This window comes from Lissotriton vulgaris, chromosome 12 (genome assembly GCF_964263255.1).
Source record: "Lissotriton vulgaris chromosome 12, aLisVul1.2, whole genome shotgun sequence".
Taxonomy (NCBI): Eukaryota; Metazoa; Chordata; class Amphibia; order Caudata; family Salamandridae; genus Lissotriton; species Lissotriton vulgaris.
The window spans coordinates 612,275,460-612,296,753 of NC_141700.1; the positions used below are offsets into that span (position 1 = coordinate 612,275,460).

General features: G+C 48.9%; 1 protein-coding gene across 2 annotated transcripts in view; it reads right to left on the reverse strand.

Moving 5' to 3' along the window:
- Window positions 1-21,294, reverse strand: part of ZFHX3 (zinc finger homeobox 3) — a 381,379-nt gene that overhangs the window by 34,453 nt on the left and 325,632 nt on the right. For both annotated transcript variants that reach the window (XM_086945559.1, XM_086945558.1), the window contains one exon: window positions 19,761-19,961. In XM_086945559.1, coding sequence (XP_086801685.1) covers window positions 19,761-19,961 — 201 coding nt within the window. The remainder of the gene's footprint in view (window positions 1-19,760; window positions 19,962-21,294) is intronic.

Here is a 21,294-nt window from a genome sequence, read left to right on the forward strand (position 1 = left end):
ATAACTTTATGTTTAGGAGAGTTGCTTGGCCATGATCAATCTGCAAAAAACATTGACTAAAAGAGAGGGAGAAGAGAGAATAGAGAGAGAATGGATGAATGGAAAGAGAAAGGCCAGAATGCTGTCTCTCTCAACTAAGTTAGCTGATGGCTAAAGTGGGCTCACCCATTGTACCATTGTCCCATGCTGTATTGGGCAGAAGAAAAATGTGACTGACTCAACAGACCAATGGACATATACATATATATATATATAAAAGGCTGGCTGTACGCCACCATCATTAAATATATTATGTATGAACGTATACTAACATCAAAAGGTCTTGGCTAACACTAGGCCGAAAAAAAGGAAAAAGTTAGGGCATGCAACTTCCGGGGGGGGGGGGGGGGGGGGGTTAAATGAATCTGGAAGGGAAACAAGGAATTCTGCGGCCCTCCTCGGGAGCTGTGACCAGCCCTCCACTTCCGGCTCGCCCCTAAGAGGAGAGAGGGTCACACCAGGAGGCATGGCGCTCTACCATAACGGTAAGACGGGAGCCTGTAACTTAACACTTCAACGGAAGCCAAGTGCTCACAATAACAGCAAAACAGAAATACACAAATAAAACATCTCCGGCTCGACAATGGCCCTCTTTGACCTGCGCGCCGGTGGCTCCTAGGTTTTTATCCCTGACACCGTCGGAGACGCCACCCGCTCCGGGCCCAGGGGTGAGGCGGCAGCGGAATTGTTTTCATACACTTTAATTAGAAAAACTCCGCTGGCCTTGAATTATAATGGGAGACATAGACTTCTTCACTTGAAAGGTTGAAGCCAATCATGTGTGAATGACGGCAGGCGCGGTGGGGGAGGGGACGCGGCGAGGAGGGGCCGGGGCTGAGGGGAGAGAGAAGACTGCCGTCCGCCCAGACTCCGGCTCCTGCTCCCGTCTTTAATCATAATTCCTGATTGGGATTCAAGGAGGTGGCGAACAGCGGAGCTACGTCTGCGTGCGCCTTCCATCAATTAACTCTCCCCAAAATATAATCATCAACCTCGTGCGCCGCCCGGAATCTTAATCCGCCTTCCGGAGACTGCCCCCCCCCCCCCCCCCCCCCCCCCCCAGCCGCAGAGCGAGCTGCCTGTCAGCTGCCTGCGGATTCAGACAATGCCCCTCCCTCCCTCAGGAGAGGTTAGGGGCCCGGCGTCCAGTGTGGCAGCCGCCCGGATCAGTGAATCTCAGGGGAGTCTGGGGTCCAGTGTGACAGCCACCCCAAGCAAGAGACCTCAGACGAGTCAGGCCTGCACTGTCAGAGCCACCCTGGATCAGAAGATGTCAGGGAGTGAGAGCTACCAGAGCAGATGTCAGGCGAATTTGGCCTGCAGTGTCCGAGCCACCCTAGATCAGAAGATCTTAGGGGAGTTTGAGGTCCAGAGTGAGCCACCCAGGACATATGTCAGGCGAGTCTGACCTGCAGTGTCCGAGCCACCCTGGATCAGAAGATCTCAGGGAGCGAGAGCCACCCAGAACAGATGTTAGGGATAGGGTGACCAACCGTCCGTAAATTTCACGGACAGTCCGTAATTTCGGCCGTCTGTCCGTTGTCCGTGAAGGATCCTTTAACGGACGCCATTTGTCCGTATTTTAAACCGGGCACAGCTTCCACCCACCTCCCGTCTTAACTCCGAGGCTGTTTCAAAGCTCAGATACCCAGCAGCATTGGAGAGGCACAGCCGGATGGCCTCACACCTCCAGCCCTTGATGAGCTGTTAAGAGGTGCTCGAAGGTGACAGAGGGAGGGGCTGTGGCTTCAGGAGCATCTATTCAGATGCAAACAGCCTGAATGCGTCTCTGCAATTTAGAGGGGCCGCCCTCACACATTCCCTTTCTGCCAGGGCCCCAAACATCCTAGAACCGGCTCTGATTGCAGCACTGGTTCTCTTCACAGAGCGGGTCTTCAAACATGCAGCCTATAATGTAATAAAGTAAAGAAATGGCACAATCGCACCCACACTGATTAACAAAGTATAGAGAACTATCAGTTAAATCAGTTCTCTTGGAGTATTTCCTTTACGTACTGTACATCACAGTGGGGGCTGGCAAAACTAACATTTGGACAGGGAGCCTGTCTTCTCGTTGTCTTGTCCAGGAGGGGGTGAGGAGCCCTCCCCCACCCTGGAAGAGACCAAGATGATACTAGAATACTGCATACCCACACCTGCGCCCACCCTGGTGGATCCTGTTCCCCCTCCTGTGATCGCTTCTGCCCCCCAGTGATGGCTCCTGTGCCCCCCATGTGATGGCTCCTACCCCCCCCCCCGTGATGGCTCCTGTCCCCGCCTGTGATTGCTCCTGTCCCCCTCCTGTGGTGGATCCTGTCTCTGCCCTGGGTGGCTTCTGTCTCACTCTCCTGGAAAGGCTCCAGCAGCGAGGGTGAAGTTCTTGATGAGCTTCTTCTCAGAAAGGCTCAGCTCAAAATTAATATGAAAAGGTGGGCGAGTGAGTAAGTGAAGGTATGGGTGGATGCCTGGATGAATTAGTGAAAGGGTGAGTGGATGAATGAAAGATTGAATTGAAAGATAATGAGAGAGGATGGATGGATGGAGTGGAAGGATGGAAGAGAGAAAAGGTAAATGGCTGGATGTATGGGTGGATGGATGAGTGAAAGCGTGGATGATAAGTGAAAGCATGGATAAGTGAGTTGATGGATGAGTGAAATGATAGATGATTGATGAACTGATAAGTGCAAGGGTGAATGGATGGACAGATGAGCGAAAGGGTGGATGCAAGGACGGATGAGTGAGTGAAAGGGAGGGTAGATGGACAAAAGGATGAATAGATGAGTGAAGGAGTGAAAGGATAAATGGATGAGAGAAAGGATGGATGCGTGATAGGGTTAATGGATGGATTCATGAGTGGATGAGTAGGTGGGTGGATGGATGGAAGGAAGGATTGCTAAGTGAAAGGGTCGATGGAGAGAGAAAGGGAGGATGGATGGATGACTGAAAGGATGGATGGTTGGAAGGATGAGTGACTGGGTGGATGGATAGTAAGTGAAAGGATGGCTGGATGGGTGAAAGGGTAAATGGCTGGATGGATGAGTGAGTGAATGAATGGATGGGTGGGTAGAAGAGAGGATGGATGAGTGTACAGATGGATAGGGTGAAAGGGTGGATGGATGGATGGATGATGGATGAGTGAAAGGATGAATGAAGGGATGGATGAGTGAAATGATAGATGGACGGATACATGATGAATAGGTTTGCAAATGGTTGAATATGTTTGGATATGGCTGGGTTTACATATATACTATTGCGCGACCTCTGATGTGTCTTTAGAACTTATCCAATTGTCCTGAAGTTTTGTCCTGAATTTTGACCTACTGTCCTGAATTTGTGTCCTGAATTTTGACCCTTTGTCCTGAATTTTTACAGTCACCGTCCTGAATTTGCACCCATAACAGTTGGTCACCCTAGTTAGGGAGTCTGGCCTGCAGTGTCTGAGCCACCCTGATACTCACGCTCCCTGGCGAGTCTGGCCTGCAGCCTCAGAAGCACTCACCCCAGCACAGGAAATCAAAGTGGGGTCTGGCGTCAAGCGTGAAAGCCACTCCGAAACAAGAGATCTCAGGTCAGTCTGGCCTGCCCACCAGGAGCAGGAAATCTTAGGGGAGTTGGGGGCCCAGTGTGAATGACACCCCGTAACAGGTGATCTCCGAGACAGGTCAGCCAGCAATGTCCGAATCACCCCAAGAGCAAGAGACCTCAGGGAGTCTGGGCCACCCACCCACAAGAGTGAATTTTAACCTCATCGCTGCGGCGCGAATTCCGCCGCAGTGCTGAAGATTCCAATCACGGGCGTGGTCATGATGGCTCCCGGCCGTCATCAACACACGCCCACCGTGACTCATGACGGCCGGGAGCTGTCATAAGCATGGAAAAGGCTAAGGGAGTCTGGCGTGAGGATGATCTCAGGAGAAGTCTGGCCTGAAGTGGGAGAGCCACCATAAAAGAGGAGATCTCAGAGGAGTCTGCCCTGAAGTGTGAGAGGCAACTTGAATCGGGAGATCTCAGAGAAGTTTGGTCTCCAGGGTGGTCTCGCTAGCAGAGCAAGAGCCACCCACTCAGCAACAAGAAACCTCAGAGAGAGAAGTGTCAGCAAAGTCAGAGTCACTCCTGGATCAACAGATCTTAGGGGTCGCAACAGATCATGGAGGGTGGGAGGAGATGGAATAAACCAGCAATGTTGCTCTCTTTTTCCAGCCATCCATTGTCGCTTTCCTCTCTCTGATCTCTCTCCACCTTCTTTCCTCCTGCTCACTTCCTCTCCATCCTCTCATCTATCTCTTTTTCCCTCTTCCTTCTGATTATCCCACTCCTGTGCTTACTGAAATAAACAACCCCTTCAAAGTAGGCAAATTATTATTTTATTAAGAAGACATATTGGTGCGCTCAGGTCTCCAACGTGTGTCAAAACACCCGATAAAATGTACAGATAATTTGAATAACATATATAGCAATGGTTTGGGAGCTACACAGAATCACTGGGAAAGCTTACCGTAGAGGACAATCACATAAAATATTCCAGTTTATCGCTGTGCAAACTTTATAAACTGCATTGCAAGAGCTTGGGCGTTTCCACTATAAGAATTTTAGAAACACCCTTCAAGAGCAATGCTTTGATGGATGAGTGAGTTTCTGAAAATTAAACCATGGAGAGTCTGGTCTTCAGGGACAAGCTGCCCAGCGGAGGAGGTGATTTCAGGGAACTTGAGCCGCAAAGTCAGAACCACTCCAATACTCAGTGCATTGCCTTGTAAAACTCTTAATTGAGTGGGGGTCACTTCGGCTCCTGGAAATGGGGGAGGCGCAGAGTCGGACCTAGGAAAAGGGTCTGCAGAACCGTGCCTGGAACGTCTATGTTCCTCACTCATCTCACCAATCCTCAATGGAAGAGGTGAAGTTGAAGTCTATTTAGACTTCTTATTCTTGCACTTCTTTCCGAGTGGAGGACCTAGAGTGCGAAGAAGACGACTTGGGTCTCCTGGTGCGATCACACGACCTTCTCTTCCTCGATCGGGACCGAGACCTCCTAGGAGTCATGATAGATGGCGTCGACTACCAGGCCGCAAGCAGCTTTAGGGACAGCTCCCTCAAAGCCTTTGGCACCATGGCCCGGCAGTCCGAGCACAACTTCGAATTGTAGTCGCACTCGAGACACCATAAGCTCACAAGGTGCATGTCAGTAACGACGAGAGCGGTGACAGGTGCCACATGGCTTAAACCCTACTTTTCTATTGGTCATCCCTCAACAGACAAGGAAAAAATCTTGGACAAAATGTAGAAAAAAGTCTTTCAAAAAGAGATAGAGGGGTAGCTCTTATCTGATTCAGATCTAACTGGCACAAAAAGAAAACAACTGATGTCCAGGCGCCTATATAGGTTACCACAACATCACATCCGGCGCCAACGACACCACATGGAACTGAACGGAGCCACTTAATGACACACAGGGGTACTGCTCATGCAAAAATTATCCAGCTGTAGTGTGACGCCAGGGAAATTCAAAGGTAAGGAATCTGCAGCTTGAAGACTCTATCGGATAGCACCCACAAACCAAGTGAGATCAGGAGAGGCCTGCATTTGCAATGACAGAGCCATAGAACAAGTGATCTCAGGAGAACCCTGGCCTGTACCTGCAGTGACATGGTCGACGTACCAGGTGACCTCAGGAGAAGCCCATACCTGCAATAACAGGGCCCACAGTCCAGGTAATTTCAGGCAAAATCACTACCTGCAGTTACAGATTCTACAGACTACCTTATCGTAGGAGAAACCTTTACCTGCAGTGACAGAAACCAGAGTAGGTTATCTTGGAAGCCCTCGCTTGCACTGACAGGAAAGGCCTGCACTTGCAGTGACAGATCCATAGGACAAGTGATCTCAGGAGAAGCCTGGCCTGTACCTGCAATGACAGGGCCCCATTACTAGGTGACCTCAGGAGAAGTCCATACCTGCAGTAACAGGACCCACAGTCCAGGTAATCTCAGGTGAAATCACTACCTGCAGTGACAGCTTCCACAGACTAGATTATCCTGGGAGACACTGTAACCTACAGTGACAGAAACCAGACTAGTTTATCTCGGAAGGCCATACTTGCACTGATAGGAGAGGCCTGCATCTGCAGTGACAGAGCCATTGATCAGGTGATCCCCGGGGAAGCCTGGTCTGTACCTGCAGTGACAGAGCCCACAGACCAGGTGACCTCAGGCAAAGTCACTACCTGCAGTGACAGCTTTGACAGACCTGGTTATTTAAGGAGATACCGTTACCTGCGAGAGCCCACAGACCAGGTGACCTCAGGAGAAGACTGCATATGCAGAGCCTACAGACCAGGGGACCTCAGGAGAAGCACAAACCTGCAGTGCTGAGTCCACAGATGTGGTTATCTCAGAGAACACGCTTCAGCAGTGAGGAAGACCCATAGCAGCCGACCTATTAGTCAGATTGAGTGTATTTGTTACATTTTGCAGCTGCTGTCCTCATTATTATTATGAATGAGTGTTTCTTTTTGTCTTTGTATTTATCCCTATTATTGCATCCACACAATGACAACTGTGCCATCTTTCCTTCTTTATTTTGTTTGCCACCAGATTATTTGCTTCAAATTGTATAGATAGTGTAAACATTTCTAATTACATCAGTGTCCTTGGTTCTTGGACACACGTTTTATTCTTTTCTTAAATAATTTCTTATTCAGTTATATGTACCTGTACCACAACACAGTAGTAAAGAATTATTATGTAAGCTTGTTTATAAGTAAATCAGTACAGTACATTTTTCCTTGTATACTGTTCATATCTAAATGTCATGTAAAATATTGGGCCGTCCTGTATGGACATCATTATACAAAGGCATCCCTCAAGCTATCAATCTAGGCCTTCACTGGAATTCCTATACATACTCGCTTTTACCAGCACCATCTAAGGCAGGTGTCTCCAACGAGTAGCTCGTGAGGTACCAGTAGCTCTCCAGCTATCTGTGAGTAGTTCTCCTGTGTGCAGCCCAGCCTACGACTATCGAAGCTTTAGCTTGGAATAATTATTATATGTATACCAACATTAAAAAGCATATTTCAAGACGCAAATATATATATACATGTTCAAAACTAATAAGCTTATGTTAGTAGAAAAATAGTTCAATTTTCAAAATGTGTTTAAAGCTATTATTTGAGTTGGACAGGTTTATTACTCATATTTATACCTTGGTCCCAAGGGAGTTGCAGCTATGGTTTTTATGTACTACCCATGTCATATTTCAGTTCAAATTGTCAAAGCCTTTTTGACATTACTGCTGAAAGCCCTGAGTAATGCACCAATGTGATCACTGCGGACAGTCTTGGATGGGGTGCTCACTTTTACATCACTAGTATTAATATCTCGGGATGATTTTCATTGTTACAGAAAAGGCTGGAGACCCCTGATCTAAGGACGGTTTGTCGTTCCACATCTTTGCTTATAACACACATCTTCTTAATGTTCAACTCTTCTAAAAAGCTACAGCTACCGTCCCTTATCCATGGAATCTAAAATGGTCCCTTCTCTTCCATACCTGGCGCTTTTCTACTCTAACGTTGGCATCAACCAAGTGGTTCACTTTGAAAGCGAGACATAGCTCCGGCACTCACAAATCCCCCTGCTATTCGCAACGACCAGTTGAAATCTAGCTCAAAGACCTGACCACTGACTTTCACCCAATGCTAAATCACTAGGATTCATCCGCAACAAATCTGAGATGGCCATATATATTCAAACTGAAACAATCTGTTCCAGAAAGAGAGGCCAGAGCTGCTCCTCAGGGCTTCCTACTCTTGCACCTAGACAGTGGCAGTGCTCCACCCTAAACCTCCCAGACGCCGCCACCGTGGCCTCCTCAAGGGCAAGCTACTGGCTGCAGCCCGCCTTGTGAAGGGCCTTAATAAATATGACCACATCACCCCAACCCTGATCCAGCAGCTCCCCTTGCCAGCCTGTACCATGCTACAAAACAGCTACATTGTCCTCAAAGCAGTCATGGGCAGCATAGCATGCCTGCCTGACTGGCAAGTGCCAGACGCCCAAAAATGAGTGCTTTTGGCCCCCATCGTCGCAAATGTAACATTAAATGAAGTTCTTGGTCTCCAACTGGTTAGGCCTATTTCCTGAAGTCATTCCCTTTTTATTTGGAATAATGTGGCAAACAGCTAACTCGTCTCTTAAATAAAAGGATACTTCGGATGCTGAGGTGGAGGACAAAAGAGTGAACGGGGTGGGAGGATAAGAAAGGACATTGGAGGGGAGGGAAAGAGAAAGAGGCGACAGAGAAAGGAAGGAGCGCTAGAAAGTGAGGCGGAGAGAGAGGGAGCCTCCAGAGCGGGTGCAGAGCAGGCTGAGAGAGGGAAATAGGCATATGTATGATATAAATATAGAAGAGAGAGGGGAAGAGGAGAGGGGAGCGAGAGAACACATCCGAGGCCTAACAAAGAAGGCGATTTCCATTACAAAGAGAGGGGGCAATGGAGTGAAAAGCTTCATTACAGTGTGAGAGGCAGACAGCCGACAATACCAAGGTCACCTCTCACTTACACCGTCTAATTGGCAAACATGGCTCCAAATGGCCATCATCTCGCAGGGCTCAGCAGTAATGAAGCCTGATTATTCTCATTAACTTCATCGGGAGATGGAGATCCCGGCAGAGAGACAGCGACAGGCGATGCGGTGTGGGGCAAAGAGGCGAGGGGGCAGCAGCATGGGGGCAAGAGCGGCAGGTGGAGAGTGAGGCAGAGAGACAGCGACAGGAGATGTGGTGTGGGGCAAAGAGGCGAGGGGGCAGCAGCATGGGGGCAAGAGTGGCAGGTGGAGAGTGAGGCAGAGAGACAGCGACAGGAGATGTGGTGTGGGGCAAAGAGGTGAGTGGGCAGCAGCATGGGGGCAAGAGCGGCAGGTGGAGAGTGAGGCAGAGAGACAGCGACAGGAGATGTGGTGTGGGGCAAAGAGGCGAGGGGGCAGCAGCATGGGGGCAAGAGCGGCAGGTGGAGAGTGAGGCAGAGAGACAGCGACAGGAGATGTGGTGTGGGGCAAAGAGGCGAGGGGGCAGCAGCATGGGGGCAAGAGCGGCAGGTGGAGAGTGAGGCAGAGAGACAGCGACAGGAGATGTGGTGTGGGGCAAAGAGGTGAGTGGGCAGCAGCATGGGGGCAAGAGCGGCAGGTGGAGAGTGAGGCAGAGAGACAGCGACAGGAGATGTGGTGTGGGGAAAAGAGGCGAGGGGGCAGCAGCATGGGGGCAAGAGCTGCAGGGGGAGAGTGAGGCAGAGAGACAGCGACAGGAGATGTGGTGTGGGGCAAAGAGGCGAGTCGGCAGCAGCATGGGGGCAAAGGCGGCAGGTGGAGAGTGAGGCAGAGACAGCGACAGGAGATGTGGTGTGGGGCAAAGAGGAGAGGGGAAGCAGCATGGGGGCAAGAGCGGCAGGGGGAGAGTGAGGCAGAGAGACAGCGACAGGAGATGTGGTGTGGGGCAAAGAGGCGAGGGGGCAGCAGCATGGGGGCAAGAGCGGCAGGTGGAGAGTGAGGCAGAGAGACAGCGACAGGAGATTCGGTGTGGGGCAAAGAGGAGAGGGGGCGGCAGCATGGGGGCAAGAGCGGCAGGTGGAGAGTGAGGCAGGGAGACAGCGACAGGAGATGCGGTGTGGGGCAAAGAGGAGAGGGGGCAGCAGCATGGGGGGCAAGAGCGGCAGGTGGAGAGTGAGGCAGAGAGACAGCGACAGGAGATTCGGTGTGGGGCAAAGAGGAGAGGGGGCGGCAGCATAGGGGCAAGAGCGGCAGGTGGAGAGTGAGGCAGGGAGACAGCGACAGGAGATGCGGTGTGGGGCAAAGAGGAGAGGGGGCAGCAGCATGGGGGCAAGAGCGGCAGGTGGAGAGTGAGGCAGAGAGATAGCGACAGGCGATGCGGTGTGGGGCAAAGAGGTGAGGGGGCAGCAGCATGGGGGCAAGGGCGGCAGGTGGAGAGGGAGGCAGAGAGACAGCGACAGGAGATGTGGTGTGGGGCAAAGAGGCGAGGGGGCAGCAGCATGGGGGCAAGAGCTGCAGGGGGAGAGTGAGGCAGAGAGACAGCGACAGGAGATGTGGTGTGGGGCAAAGAGGCGAGTGGGCAGCAGCATGGGGGCAAAGGCGGCATGTGGAGAGTGAGGCAGAGAGACAGCGACAGGAGATGTGGTGTGGGGCAAAGAGGCGAGTGGGAAGCAGCATGGGGGCAAAGGCGGCAGGTGGAGAGGGAGGCAGAGAGACAGCGACAGGAGATGTGTTGTGGGGCAAAGAGGCGAGGGGGGAGCAGCATGGGGGCAAGAGCGGCAGGTGGAGAGTGAGGCAGAGAGACATCGACAGGCGATGCGGTGTGGGGCAAAGAGACGAGGGGGCAGCAGCATGGGGGGCAAGAGCGGCAGGTGGAGAGTGAGGCAGGGAGACAGCGACAGGAGATGTGGTGTGGGGCAAAGAGGCGAGGGGGCAGCAGCATGGGGGCAAGAGCGGCAGGTGGAGAGTGAGGCAGAGAGACAGCGACAGGAGATTCGGTGTGGGGCAAAGAGGAGAGGGGGCAGCAGCATGGGGGCAAGAGCGGCAGGTGGAGAGTGAGGCAGAGACAGCGACAGGAGATGTGGTGTGGGGCAAAGAGGAGAGGGGAAGCAGCATGGGGGCAAGAGCGGCAGGTGGAGAGTGAGGCAGAGAGACAGCGACAGGAGATGCGGTGTGGGGCAAAGAGACGAGGGGGCAGCAGCATGGGGGCAAGAGCGGCAGGTGGAGAGTGAGGCAGAGAGACAGCGACAGGAGATTCGGTGTGGGGCAAAGAGGAGAGGGGGCAGCAGCATGGGCGTAAGGGCAGCAGGTGGAGAGGGAGGCAGAGACACAGCGACAGGAGATGTGTTGTGGGGAAAAGAGGCGAGCGGGGCAGCAGAAAAGAGGCGAGGGGGCAGCAGCATGGGGCCAAGAGGTGGGTGAGGCAGAGACAGCGACAGGCGATGCAGTGTGGGGCAAAGAGGCAAGGGGGCAGCAGCATGGGGGCAAGAGCAGCAGGTGGAGAATGAGGCAGAGAGGGAGCAACAGGAGATGCAGTGTGGGGGCAAATAGGCAAGAGTGGCAGGTGGAGAGTACGGCAAAGACAGCAACAGGCGATGCATGTGGGGCAAAGAAGATAGGAGGCAGCAGCATGGGGTAGAGGTAGATGAAGAAGAGAGACAGCAACATGCGTTTCGGTCTGGGGCAAAGAGGAGAGGTGGCTGCAGTGAGGGATGCAGAAATCACACTCTGTCCGGATGCCACTGGATCTCACTGTGATCTACAGTTGGGCATCCATTTGTTGGATGTAATGCCCTCACACACCCTTTCAGGTGTCATGCTTCATCATATGGGCTGCTCTTCGTTGGGTCGGCGGTGCAATACCCAACGGGCTCACCTAAAAGAGGGGCACTTTACCGGAGATCTTTTATCCAACAGCCGTTTTGTGAAGTGCGGGTGTGGGGCAACAGGTGATGCAAAGTGGGGCAAAGAGGCGAGGGGGCAACAGCTTTGGACAAGAGGTGAGTGAGGCAGAGAGACAGCAACAGGCACTGCGGTGTCGGGCATAGTGGAGAGGGACAGCAGCATGGGGGCAGGAGGAGAGTGAGGCAGACAGACAGAGACAGCGTGGGGCAAAGAGGAGAGGGGGCAACAGCGCAGGGGCAAGAAAGGCAGTTGGCGAGTGAGACAGAAACACAAGCCATGTGAGGGGCAAAGAGTGGGTAGCAGCATGGAGGGAGATAGACAGGTGGAGAATGAGTCAGAGAGATGGGACATGTGGTGTGGGGCAAAGATGGGGTAGCAACATGGGGCAAGAGAGGTAGGCTGGAAGTGAGGCAGAGCGACAGCGGCAGTTATTGCGGTGTGGGGCAAAGAGGAGTGGAGCAGCAGTATGAGGGCAAGAGCGGCATGTGGAGAATGAGGCAGAGAGACAAGGACAGTTGTTGCGGTGTGGGACAAAGGCGAATAGGCAGCAGAACAGGGGCAAGAGCGGCAAGTGGAGAGTGAGGCAGAGAGACATCGACGAGCATTACAGGGTTGGGCAAAGAGGCGTGGGGGCATCAGCATGGGGGCAAGAGCGGTAGGTGAAGAGTGAGGCTGAGATACAGTGACAGGCGTTGGCAGTGTGGGGCAAAAAGGCGAGGGGGCATCAGCATGGAGGCAAGATCGGCAAGTGCAGAGTGAGGCAGAGAGAAAGCAACAGGCGTTGTGGTGTGGGGAAAAGATGCGAGGGGGTAGCAGCATGGGGCAAGAGAGGTAGCTGGGGAGTGAGGCAGAGAGACAGGACATTTGGTATAGTTTAAAGAGGGTCAGCAGCATGTGGAAAGAGGCAAGTGGAGAGTGAGGCAGAGAGACAAGGCATGTGTTGTGAGGCAAAGAAGGGGTAGCAGCATAGGGGCAAGAGAGGCAGGGGGAGAACGAGGCATAGAGACAGGACATGTGTAGTGGGGTGATGAGGAGCAGGGCCAGCAGCATGTGGCAGGAGAGGCAGGGGAGAACAACGCAGACGGACAGGGTAAAAGGGAGCAGCAGCAGCATGGGACAAGAGGCAGGAGATGGTTGAGGCACATAAAGAGGGCATGGGCTGTGGGGGCAAAAGGGAGGAGGCAGCAACATGCGGCAAGAGATGTAGGTGGAGAATGAGGCAGAGAAACAAGGCACAGGGTTTGGGGCAGAAAGGAGAGGAGGCAAAATTATGGGACAAGAGAGACCGGTGAAGACGACGCAGACAGACAGGACATGTGAAGGGGTTAAAGGGAGGAGGCAGCAGCATAGGGCAAGAGGCAGGTGAAGAATGTAGCAATGATGGTTTGGGAGGGCAACAAGGGGAAGACAGTGAGATGGGAGCAGTACAAGCAGGAGAAAGACGAATTAGAGGCAGTGAAAAGGGTGAGGGGGAGATACAGCAGAATGCAGGAAAGAGAGGGATGTGCTGCACGAGGCAAATGGGGTACGGGGCAAAGAGGGGTGAAGTAGCATGATGAAGGCAAAAGAGGGAGGTGGAGACAGTGCAGGGAGAGTATGCACAAATGGGGGACGCACAGCAAGAGAGCAATCGAGGCAGCTGGGGAATGATGCACTGACGGGGTGAGGGGCAAAGGGTGGGAGGTAGAGAATGAAGCAAAGAGGAGAAGGAACAGCAGAATGGTCGCAAGAAGGAGAATGAGGCAGAGAACCCTGGTTTGGTGGAGGCACAGAATGAGGGCAAGAGTGGGGAAGAAGGGTAGAAAGTCAAGGCATGGGGTGTGAGGGCACAAAGGGGAGGATGTTGTAAAATGGGGGTAAAATAGTGAGGTGGAGAATGAGGCAAGGACAGGAAATGGTTTGAGTTCAAAGGGAGGAGGCATAGGATGAGGAATAAGGCACTGTGGGTTGAGAGGCAAATGCAGGCGGGATCAGCAAGATGGGACAAGAGACGGAGGTGGAAAATGATGTCGACAAGAGGGGATGGGAGGGAAATGAGGGGTGGAGACCGCAGAGTAGAGGTACAGGAGGCAGCTGGGGGTCAACGCAGGGACAATGATGATGAGCAGGAGACAGCCGGGTGGGGGTAAGAGAGAGAAGTAAAAGGTGAATTAGAGATCCTGAGGATGGAATGTGGTCCAAAAGGGGAGGAAACAGCCGGGTGAGTGCAAGAGAGGCATGCAGAGAATAAGACAGGCAGAGAATGAGGCAGGTGTAAAACGAGGAGGGCGGAGAATGAGGCAAGCAGAGAATGGAGTGGGCGGAGAATAAGGCAGGGAAAGAATGAGGCGAGCGGAGAATGAGGCAGGCAAAGAATGAGGCAAGCAGAGAATGAGGCAAGCTGTGAATGAGGCAGGCAGACAGTGATGAGCTGGGAGGGCAAAGAAGGGAAGCAGGATGTGGCCAAGAGTGAGGGAAGAGCGAAGCAGACTGTGGTGGGTGTGAGAGCTAAGACGAGCAAACAACAGGGTCATCGGGACGAGATGGAGAACAAGGCAGTACCCCGCTGGGGTGGGAGACAAGAGGAGAGGTGGCAGCCAAACTGCAACAAAAGAGGGTGGTGGAGTAAGAGGCAGAGAGGCGGGGAGGTTCACAGCGTAAACAGAGGGTGTTTCAAAGCCTGGACATCATTTAGTACCTTTGACACTGCCCCAGCCAGGGATGGTCTTAAGAGTCAATGAGACAGCAGCATGGTCATAAGGTAAACTCTTAATGCACTGTTCACTTTTTGTGCTTCTCTCTGTGACCTTCCATTAGCCTCTCAGCAGCAAATAAGTGACTGCTGAGGGACAAAGTGTGGGACACGGTGCGTGACATCACTTAAGCTACCACATGCATTTTGGCGAATATCCATGTTTCAGAGACAGGAGTAGACATAATGAAGGGGCCCAGAAGGAGCCAGAGGCAGAAGGAGGCAAGGAGAGAGACGACGAGTAGGTATAGAGTGGCTGTGAGGCAGTGGCTGGGGCAAGAGCAGATGAGACATCAGGATGGGGGCACTGGCAAGAGATGGTTTATGTGGCAGAGGCAGCATAATTTGAGTAAGGTCTACAAAAATGACACGAGGATGCTCAAATGAGGTACATTGACAGGAAAAATAACCTCCAGCGCCTAACAGGAATCTGTGCTAATGCCAGAGTACGGCAACCTGGCAGATTTTATAGGTGAAAGCTATGAACTGGGCTCTTTTCAGCAGTAGAAGACGCAAAGTAAAAGGATTGAGACTGAAGAGGGAAAGGACTGACTTTAAACACAAAGGATGAATTACAAGAAAAAATACAGATGTTACAATGTAAGGAAAGAGGCGGCTATGAGTGAAGGTCATAAGGTTATATTAGTGAAAGGAAATAACGGATGTCATGATAAAGAGGCAGAGGGTAAGTACAGATCTCACAGTACATAATAGTCAGCAGCATGGCTGGGCGATCGAATTGCTTGATGCTGAGATATGCAGTGTTCTGCAGATCTCAAGTCTGAATCGTGACAAGCCCAACTGAGCCACTGTTCAGAGGTCGGCAAAACGGAGCACTGTAAAACGAATGTATGGTGTTACACGCATACATTTACAACGCATGCACTTACAACGCAGTTTTTACATCACAACATCCACTACGACGTATTCCAGTACATCGCATTTTAAAAAACTACCTTTACAACGCATTCCATTACATCGCACATTACCTTTACAACGCATACTATTACATTGCATTTAAGGTAGGTATTGGATATTATAGGGGTAAAAATGACTATTCTAACTCCAGGGGGTGCAACAGTAGGGTAAGTGTTGGAGAGTGTAGGGGTACTATGCGCTGTAACGGTATGCGATGTAATGGTATGCTCTGTAATGTCTGAGTTGTAGTGACATGCGAAGTAGTGTCATGCGTTGTAATAGTATGCGTTGTAATGCCTGCGTTGTAATGACATGCGTTGTAAAGGATGTTGCGATGTAATGACTGCGTTGTAAGTGTAGTGCGATGCAATGACTGCGTGGTAAAGGATGTTTCCCCTATAAAACTTAGTAGCAGTATCCCCTGTTATTTGCAACATTTTGAAGCAGCATAAGAGCTATACTATATTTAAGAGACTGCAATCCCTGTATAAAGCCAGTCTCTAATTTCCTTATGACGTGTGTAGTCACTTGTAATAAGAAAATGGTGTGCCTGCTCAACTGTAATACCTTAATACATTTGAGTTGGGAGGTTGTAGTGATTACTGTAAGAGCCAGTATAAAGATAGGTCACAGAGCATAATTACTGCTACACTTTAAGCAACAAAATGAAGAGTTGGCTTTTCATTTTTCTGATCAGTAGTTTTAAAATGAACAGTAATCAGCAGAAAGGAGTTATTTGTGGCAACATGCTTATTTCTGCATGCTTAAGGTTATTACAGAAAAGATAGAAAATCTTTGAGTGTTTCTACATATTCGGATTAATGGAAATTTTTAATCTGACAAATTAAACTGCTTCTATTATCTTTGCTTTCAGGTATGTTTTAATTTTGTACAATAGAGGCCGCATTTATTCTTCATATCTACAACAATACTGTCTCTTTCACATGAAAGAGCAAGACACCAGCCATTTAGCTTTTTGGGAAGGAAGATGGTGTAACCATGTATTATAAGGAATAAAATACACTCTGCTGTATGGAGTGCCATGACCTTATAAAGGAACTCGATGTTCAGCTTTGTTCCTCTAATAGGGCACTGAACTCCTCGCAATAGCCTTATAATGTATGCTGGGAGTACATATCCAATATATTAAAAGCAATACACTACTTTAAGGTTAAAAGAAGAATTGATAAACGATTACAGCACTAAAAGGAAACAGAGATGGGAGGGCTACATAAGACCAAGCAGTGGATGGGAGAGGTACATCATTATAGTATTAAGGGGAAGCCGCAGATGTGGAAGACCATTACAGTCTATAGAGAGGAAGCAGAGCATGGATGGGGAAGATGGTTACAGTATACTGAGGGGAAGCAGTGCATGGGCGTTTAAGATGGTTACAGCACCAAGAGGAAGCAGGAGATAGGAGCTGAAGATGATTATAGTACAGAGATTAAGTAATGAGAAGAATGACAACATCACAACAAGCATGAATAAGGTCGTCATTCGAATGCTTATTCCCAAGCGACTTGTTGAAACTGTGTTGACCCATGTTCACTAGGGCACTTGTCTTACATGTTCACCTAAACTCTCTGAACTTACACCGATCGCATCCTTCACTACTTTTCTACAAAGTAGACTTCGGTTAGGCAGTTGTGCACCGTTGTGCTTGGTAACTCTTTCTCGCCTCCAGCCACCCACAAACTGGCATGTAATAGGATTTCATTTATCTTATTAATTATTGTTTGTGTACAACGTGAAGACGACACAGCGGCTTCCAGAGAGCTTTATATGAGAACAGGTTATTTTTAGTGACACATTAATTACCAAACACACAATGCATCATAAGGTAAATAGATACTGTCTCTGAAAAATCTAACATTATGTATTGGCAATGGGAAGAGAGATCAATCATAATAGAATATGCATTTAAGGTGCAGGGTCGTTTGTTCTTTTTTTTTGGAGGTGTCATAGGATTGGATAGTCCTAATTGTTAATGAATGGAGTTCCAGACTGTGGGAGCTTATCCAGAGAAAGGTTGATTTAGGGTTTTTGGAATGAAAGAAGGTTAAATACTCAAAGAAAACATCAGACATGGATGAAGGGGCACTTTTCTTTCTTTATACATATTCAAGATTAGGTATGATCATAACCTCACAATTAGTACTGGGAGCTAAACAACCTAGCCCAAGCTGCTCCACCTATGAATGTTCAGTGGTGAAACAAAGCCAGGAAGAGTAAATGCCACGAAACAAAGAAGTATAGTGAATTCAGCTACTGGTGGTGTTAGTTTGATGGCTATCCATTGTTATTAGAAAGGGGATGTATTGCAGGAACCAAAAATGATATAGAGAGCAAAGGCAAGACAGTGGTTACCACAGCAACAGACACTGCAAGGCTATTAATAGCCAAAGGCTCCTCAAAAAGGGCACAAAACAATGCTGCCTCTTTATCCTTGAGTAGCAACATACCTCGCAGGAATCACTAAGGTGATGAGGGTTGGGCTGGCATCTAGTACAAACGCGGCATGGTGGAAAGCAGCATCACAGAGGAGGAGAGGGTTTTACGCTGGCTGGCTCAGAGGTTGTGAGGTTTGAAGTGACCTCAGTATAAGGAACAATGATGTGAGAAATAGGTGTACTCACTGTGGAAATGGAGGAGTTGTGTGAACGTAAGTTGCTGTTATGTATCAGTGAAAGAGCCAAGGGGTGGTCAGTGCATCTTATACAGAGAATAAATAAGCTGTGATATGAGGAACATAATCATAAATTGTCTTGAAGTGCTCACCCCAGAGACAACCATCAAGCGCCATACAGGATATTCGTGCTGAACAACAAATTTGGTTTGATAAAATCATGTTTTTCCGTCATGTGATTCTGTGTGGAGTCACGTGCTATTAGAATACAGTATTACACACTGTTCCAATTCTTGTGGAAGAGGACCTAACATATAATTTAGGGATGTTTTTGAAAAATATGGGCAGATGTGACCCGTGCTCTGAAATCTTACATTCTAATTCAATTATCTGAATGAAAAACAGTGACCTGTTCAGCACCAAACAAAAATATTTTTTCTACCTCTTCTAGCACGTATAACAGGTAATATGGAAGTAGCTTTTCAATAAAATGATTTAATGTCACACTTGTGCAGAAGCGACTGGTCATTGCATTATTTTATTATATCCTTAATTAAGTCAAGCCGAACAGGACTTTACAGAAAGCAGGTTGTCCATTTACAGTTATACATCGAATAGCTCAAACGTTGAGGGTCCTTTGGCTTTTTTAATGAATCCAATACAAAGCTGAAGTACATGTAAATGTTTGTATTTTGAGCCCTCTGGCACATGGTACTCCGATCATCAAGATGTCTTCAAGAGTGAGACGGTCTTTGCAAGCGTGAAAAGTTTGATGTGAGAAGGAGGCAGGGGATAAATGAGAGTACCTATCCTTCTCACTGTCTGACTGTCAACATAACTGTAGTGAATACCTGGGAAAAGGTAAATTCACAACAAAATCAGTTTCACATTATAACTTCAGAAAGGTGTTGTAATCTTCTCAATAACCTTAATCTTCTCAATAACCTTAAGCTGAGTGCTGTTCTGAAAGCGCTCCGGTCAAAAGATTGTAACGCATCACCACAGATAGCTTACAGTTAAACGTCCAGGTGACTTAAAAGCGGACGCCAATTAATCGATTCAATCCTTCCCCTTTGACATTGATAGAAGTGTTAAAATCAGTGGTGTATATAATTCAAATCCCCCCATTAAATGTAGTTTTTTTGGTAGCCTTTTCCCAGACAATCACATTTTGCTTCTTTTTTTACTTTTTTTTAAAAAAAATAAACTTTGGCAACTTCTCAAAGTTAACAAAGTGAAAAAATAAACTTCATGAAGTTTGCAGAAGCAACAGGTTAAAAGTGATTAATCAGGGGATGAGACTATGAGGATCGGACTTAAAGATCTCTACTTACCTTGCCAAAGTGTTGGTGTTGTTGAGGAAAAGAAACTTGTAGATTTTACTACATGGGATGGGAAAATATAAGATAGCCAGTACTTTGAAACCAGGAATGGATCTAGTAACAGAGCCTTGAACATTCTACAATAACAAAGGGCAGATCTTTCGTTGAGCGTCATCAACTGGAGATCCTAACAATGCTGTATTTTTTGGGTGCACCAAAAAAAGGATAAATGCACATGTTTCAAGTGAATACACCATTTTAATTTCTCAAAAACTGAAAAAAAAGAAATCAAATGGAAATGTCAGGCAGAACAAAGTGGCCACCAATTGAAATGTACGGAGCAGCTCCTGGGGCAGAAAAGGTTGTTGGGATGACGGGAGGGAGGTCAACAGCATCTCCCAAGAGTGAAAGTTTTGTAAAAAACAAAATTAACCTGGTCTTAGATCTCCACTGATGCTATCTTAACAAGAGGCTTCTTTGCACAGGATCATGCTTAAAATCGTGCTTTGTTATCATGGGGTTCCATGAGAAAAGCATTGCAGCCTCTCTGCGACAAGGTCCTCCCTGATGTGGGGAGGTCGTAGGTGTAAATCGGAGCTGAACCAACGGAGGCAGTAAGCAGTCCCTGCTAGTTGTGCTGTGTGTCTACCTGTATATACAACCCGGGGACTCACCGTCATGATCAGCTTCTCCACGCAGTCCGGCGCCACGCTGTGAAGGTGCGTCAGGTGCAGCTGCAGGTGGATCTTGTTGTTGAGCATGTCTTGACAGAGAGGACAGCGCAGCATGGGTTGCACGGAATGCTGAGTCATGGCATGGGCACGCAGCCGGTTCATGTCTGAGTTACAGTACTTGCAGTACGGACACTGAAACAGCTAGGGAAAAGGGAAAACATGGTAAAGACCAACAGGCCAAACACTGCAGGCAGCCACATGGAGGCTGAGATTAGTGAGAGCAGAATGAGCACATACAGAGACCGAAGATGGAGAGCTACATCAAGACAATGGTACAGAGAGGAGTGGTACCCAGCATAGGTCCAGGCCAACCTGAGCCATCCCAAGTTTCAGGGATCTAAAAATAATAACACAAGTGCTGAATAACAATGAAACAAATTACATTGCCTGGGTTATCCTGAAACTCTGGAGTGGATCCGGCCCTCCTGGACATACGCTGCATGCCCCTAGAACGGGGAAGCACTGCTGATTTATATGGCTCAAACCACCATCCGAAGTGGTATGCTCTATTCTTCATTGGGAGCTCCTAGTTAAATTCTTCTGAGTCCTTCTCCAACCCAAACTGTTTAGGCTGCTTGTGGGAACTGGATGAAGTGAGGTTGGTGTTTTCTAAAAGCTTATACCCCCGCCACATTCCTTTACGCTCCCTCACAATCGTCTTTATGGAACTCAGGTGAAGGCAGCCAGGAAGGGACTTGTGGCCCCGGCACGAGGCTTACAACCAGCATCTCTCACCACTACAGAGGGGGCTCCATTGAGCGTGAAATATTTACAACTTGATACTCCTCCAATGGAATACATCTTGGAGTGCCAGCGGCTGCCCCGGAAAGTGTTCCTTTGCTGGAAGTATACCTGGAAGTGGACAAAAACATAGCCAACATTCCCGAGGGAGCCTCTGGAACAGCTTCTGTGTATACAGTACTATAAAAAGTGGAGACAGCAACTACGCCGTTTTTTTACTACAAGCCAAATAAGTAACCATTACCGAATTGATTAACACCAGTTAATAGCCCTTCGGTCTTATAGGTTGAAGTGCTTCAATAGAGTTCACTTTCACAATTGCTTGGGCTAGTTTGATGGTCAACGGTTCAAATCTAGGTAGCTGCTTAATAAACGCATGATAATTTCAGAATTACTCTGTGAATGCATAATATAGTCATTCTAGAAAGCACATACAACAGAAGTACCTGGCTACTGGATTGCAAGTCGGCATTGCTTATTAAAAAAATTATAATTTCCAACACAAAATCCCTGCATGGCAACTGAATGCCAAGAGTTTTGTGGAAGGTCATTAGTGAGGCATTTACCTTACCAAAGGCAAGTAGTAAAGTTCCTTCTTATGCTGAGGTCCGCAGTTATGCAAATATGAAGGGCTCGTCTTTTCACTCATGGTGTAGTTCTGAAGCGACTACATCCCCCTCGTTCAGAGTTTGAGGTGGAGATACAAACCTGGTCCCACCTATGCTCCAATGTG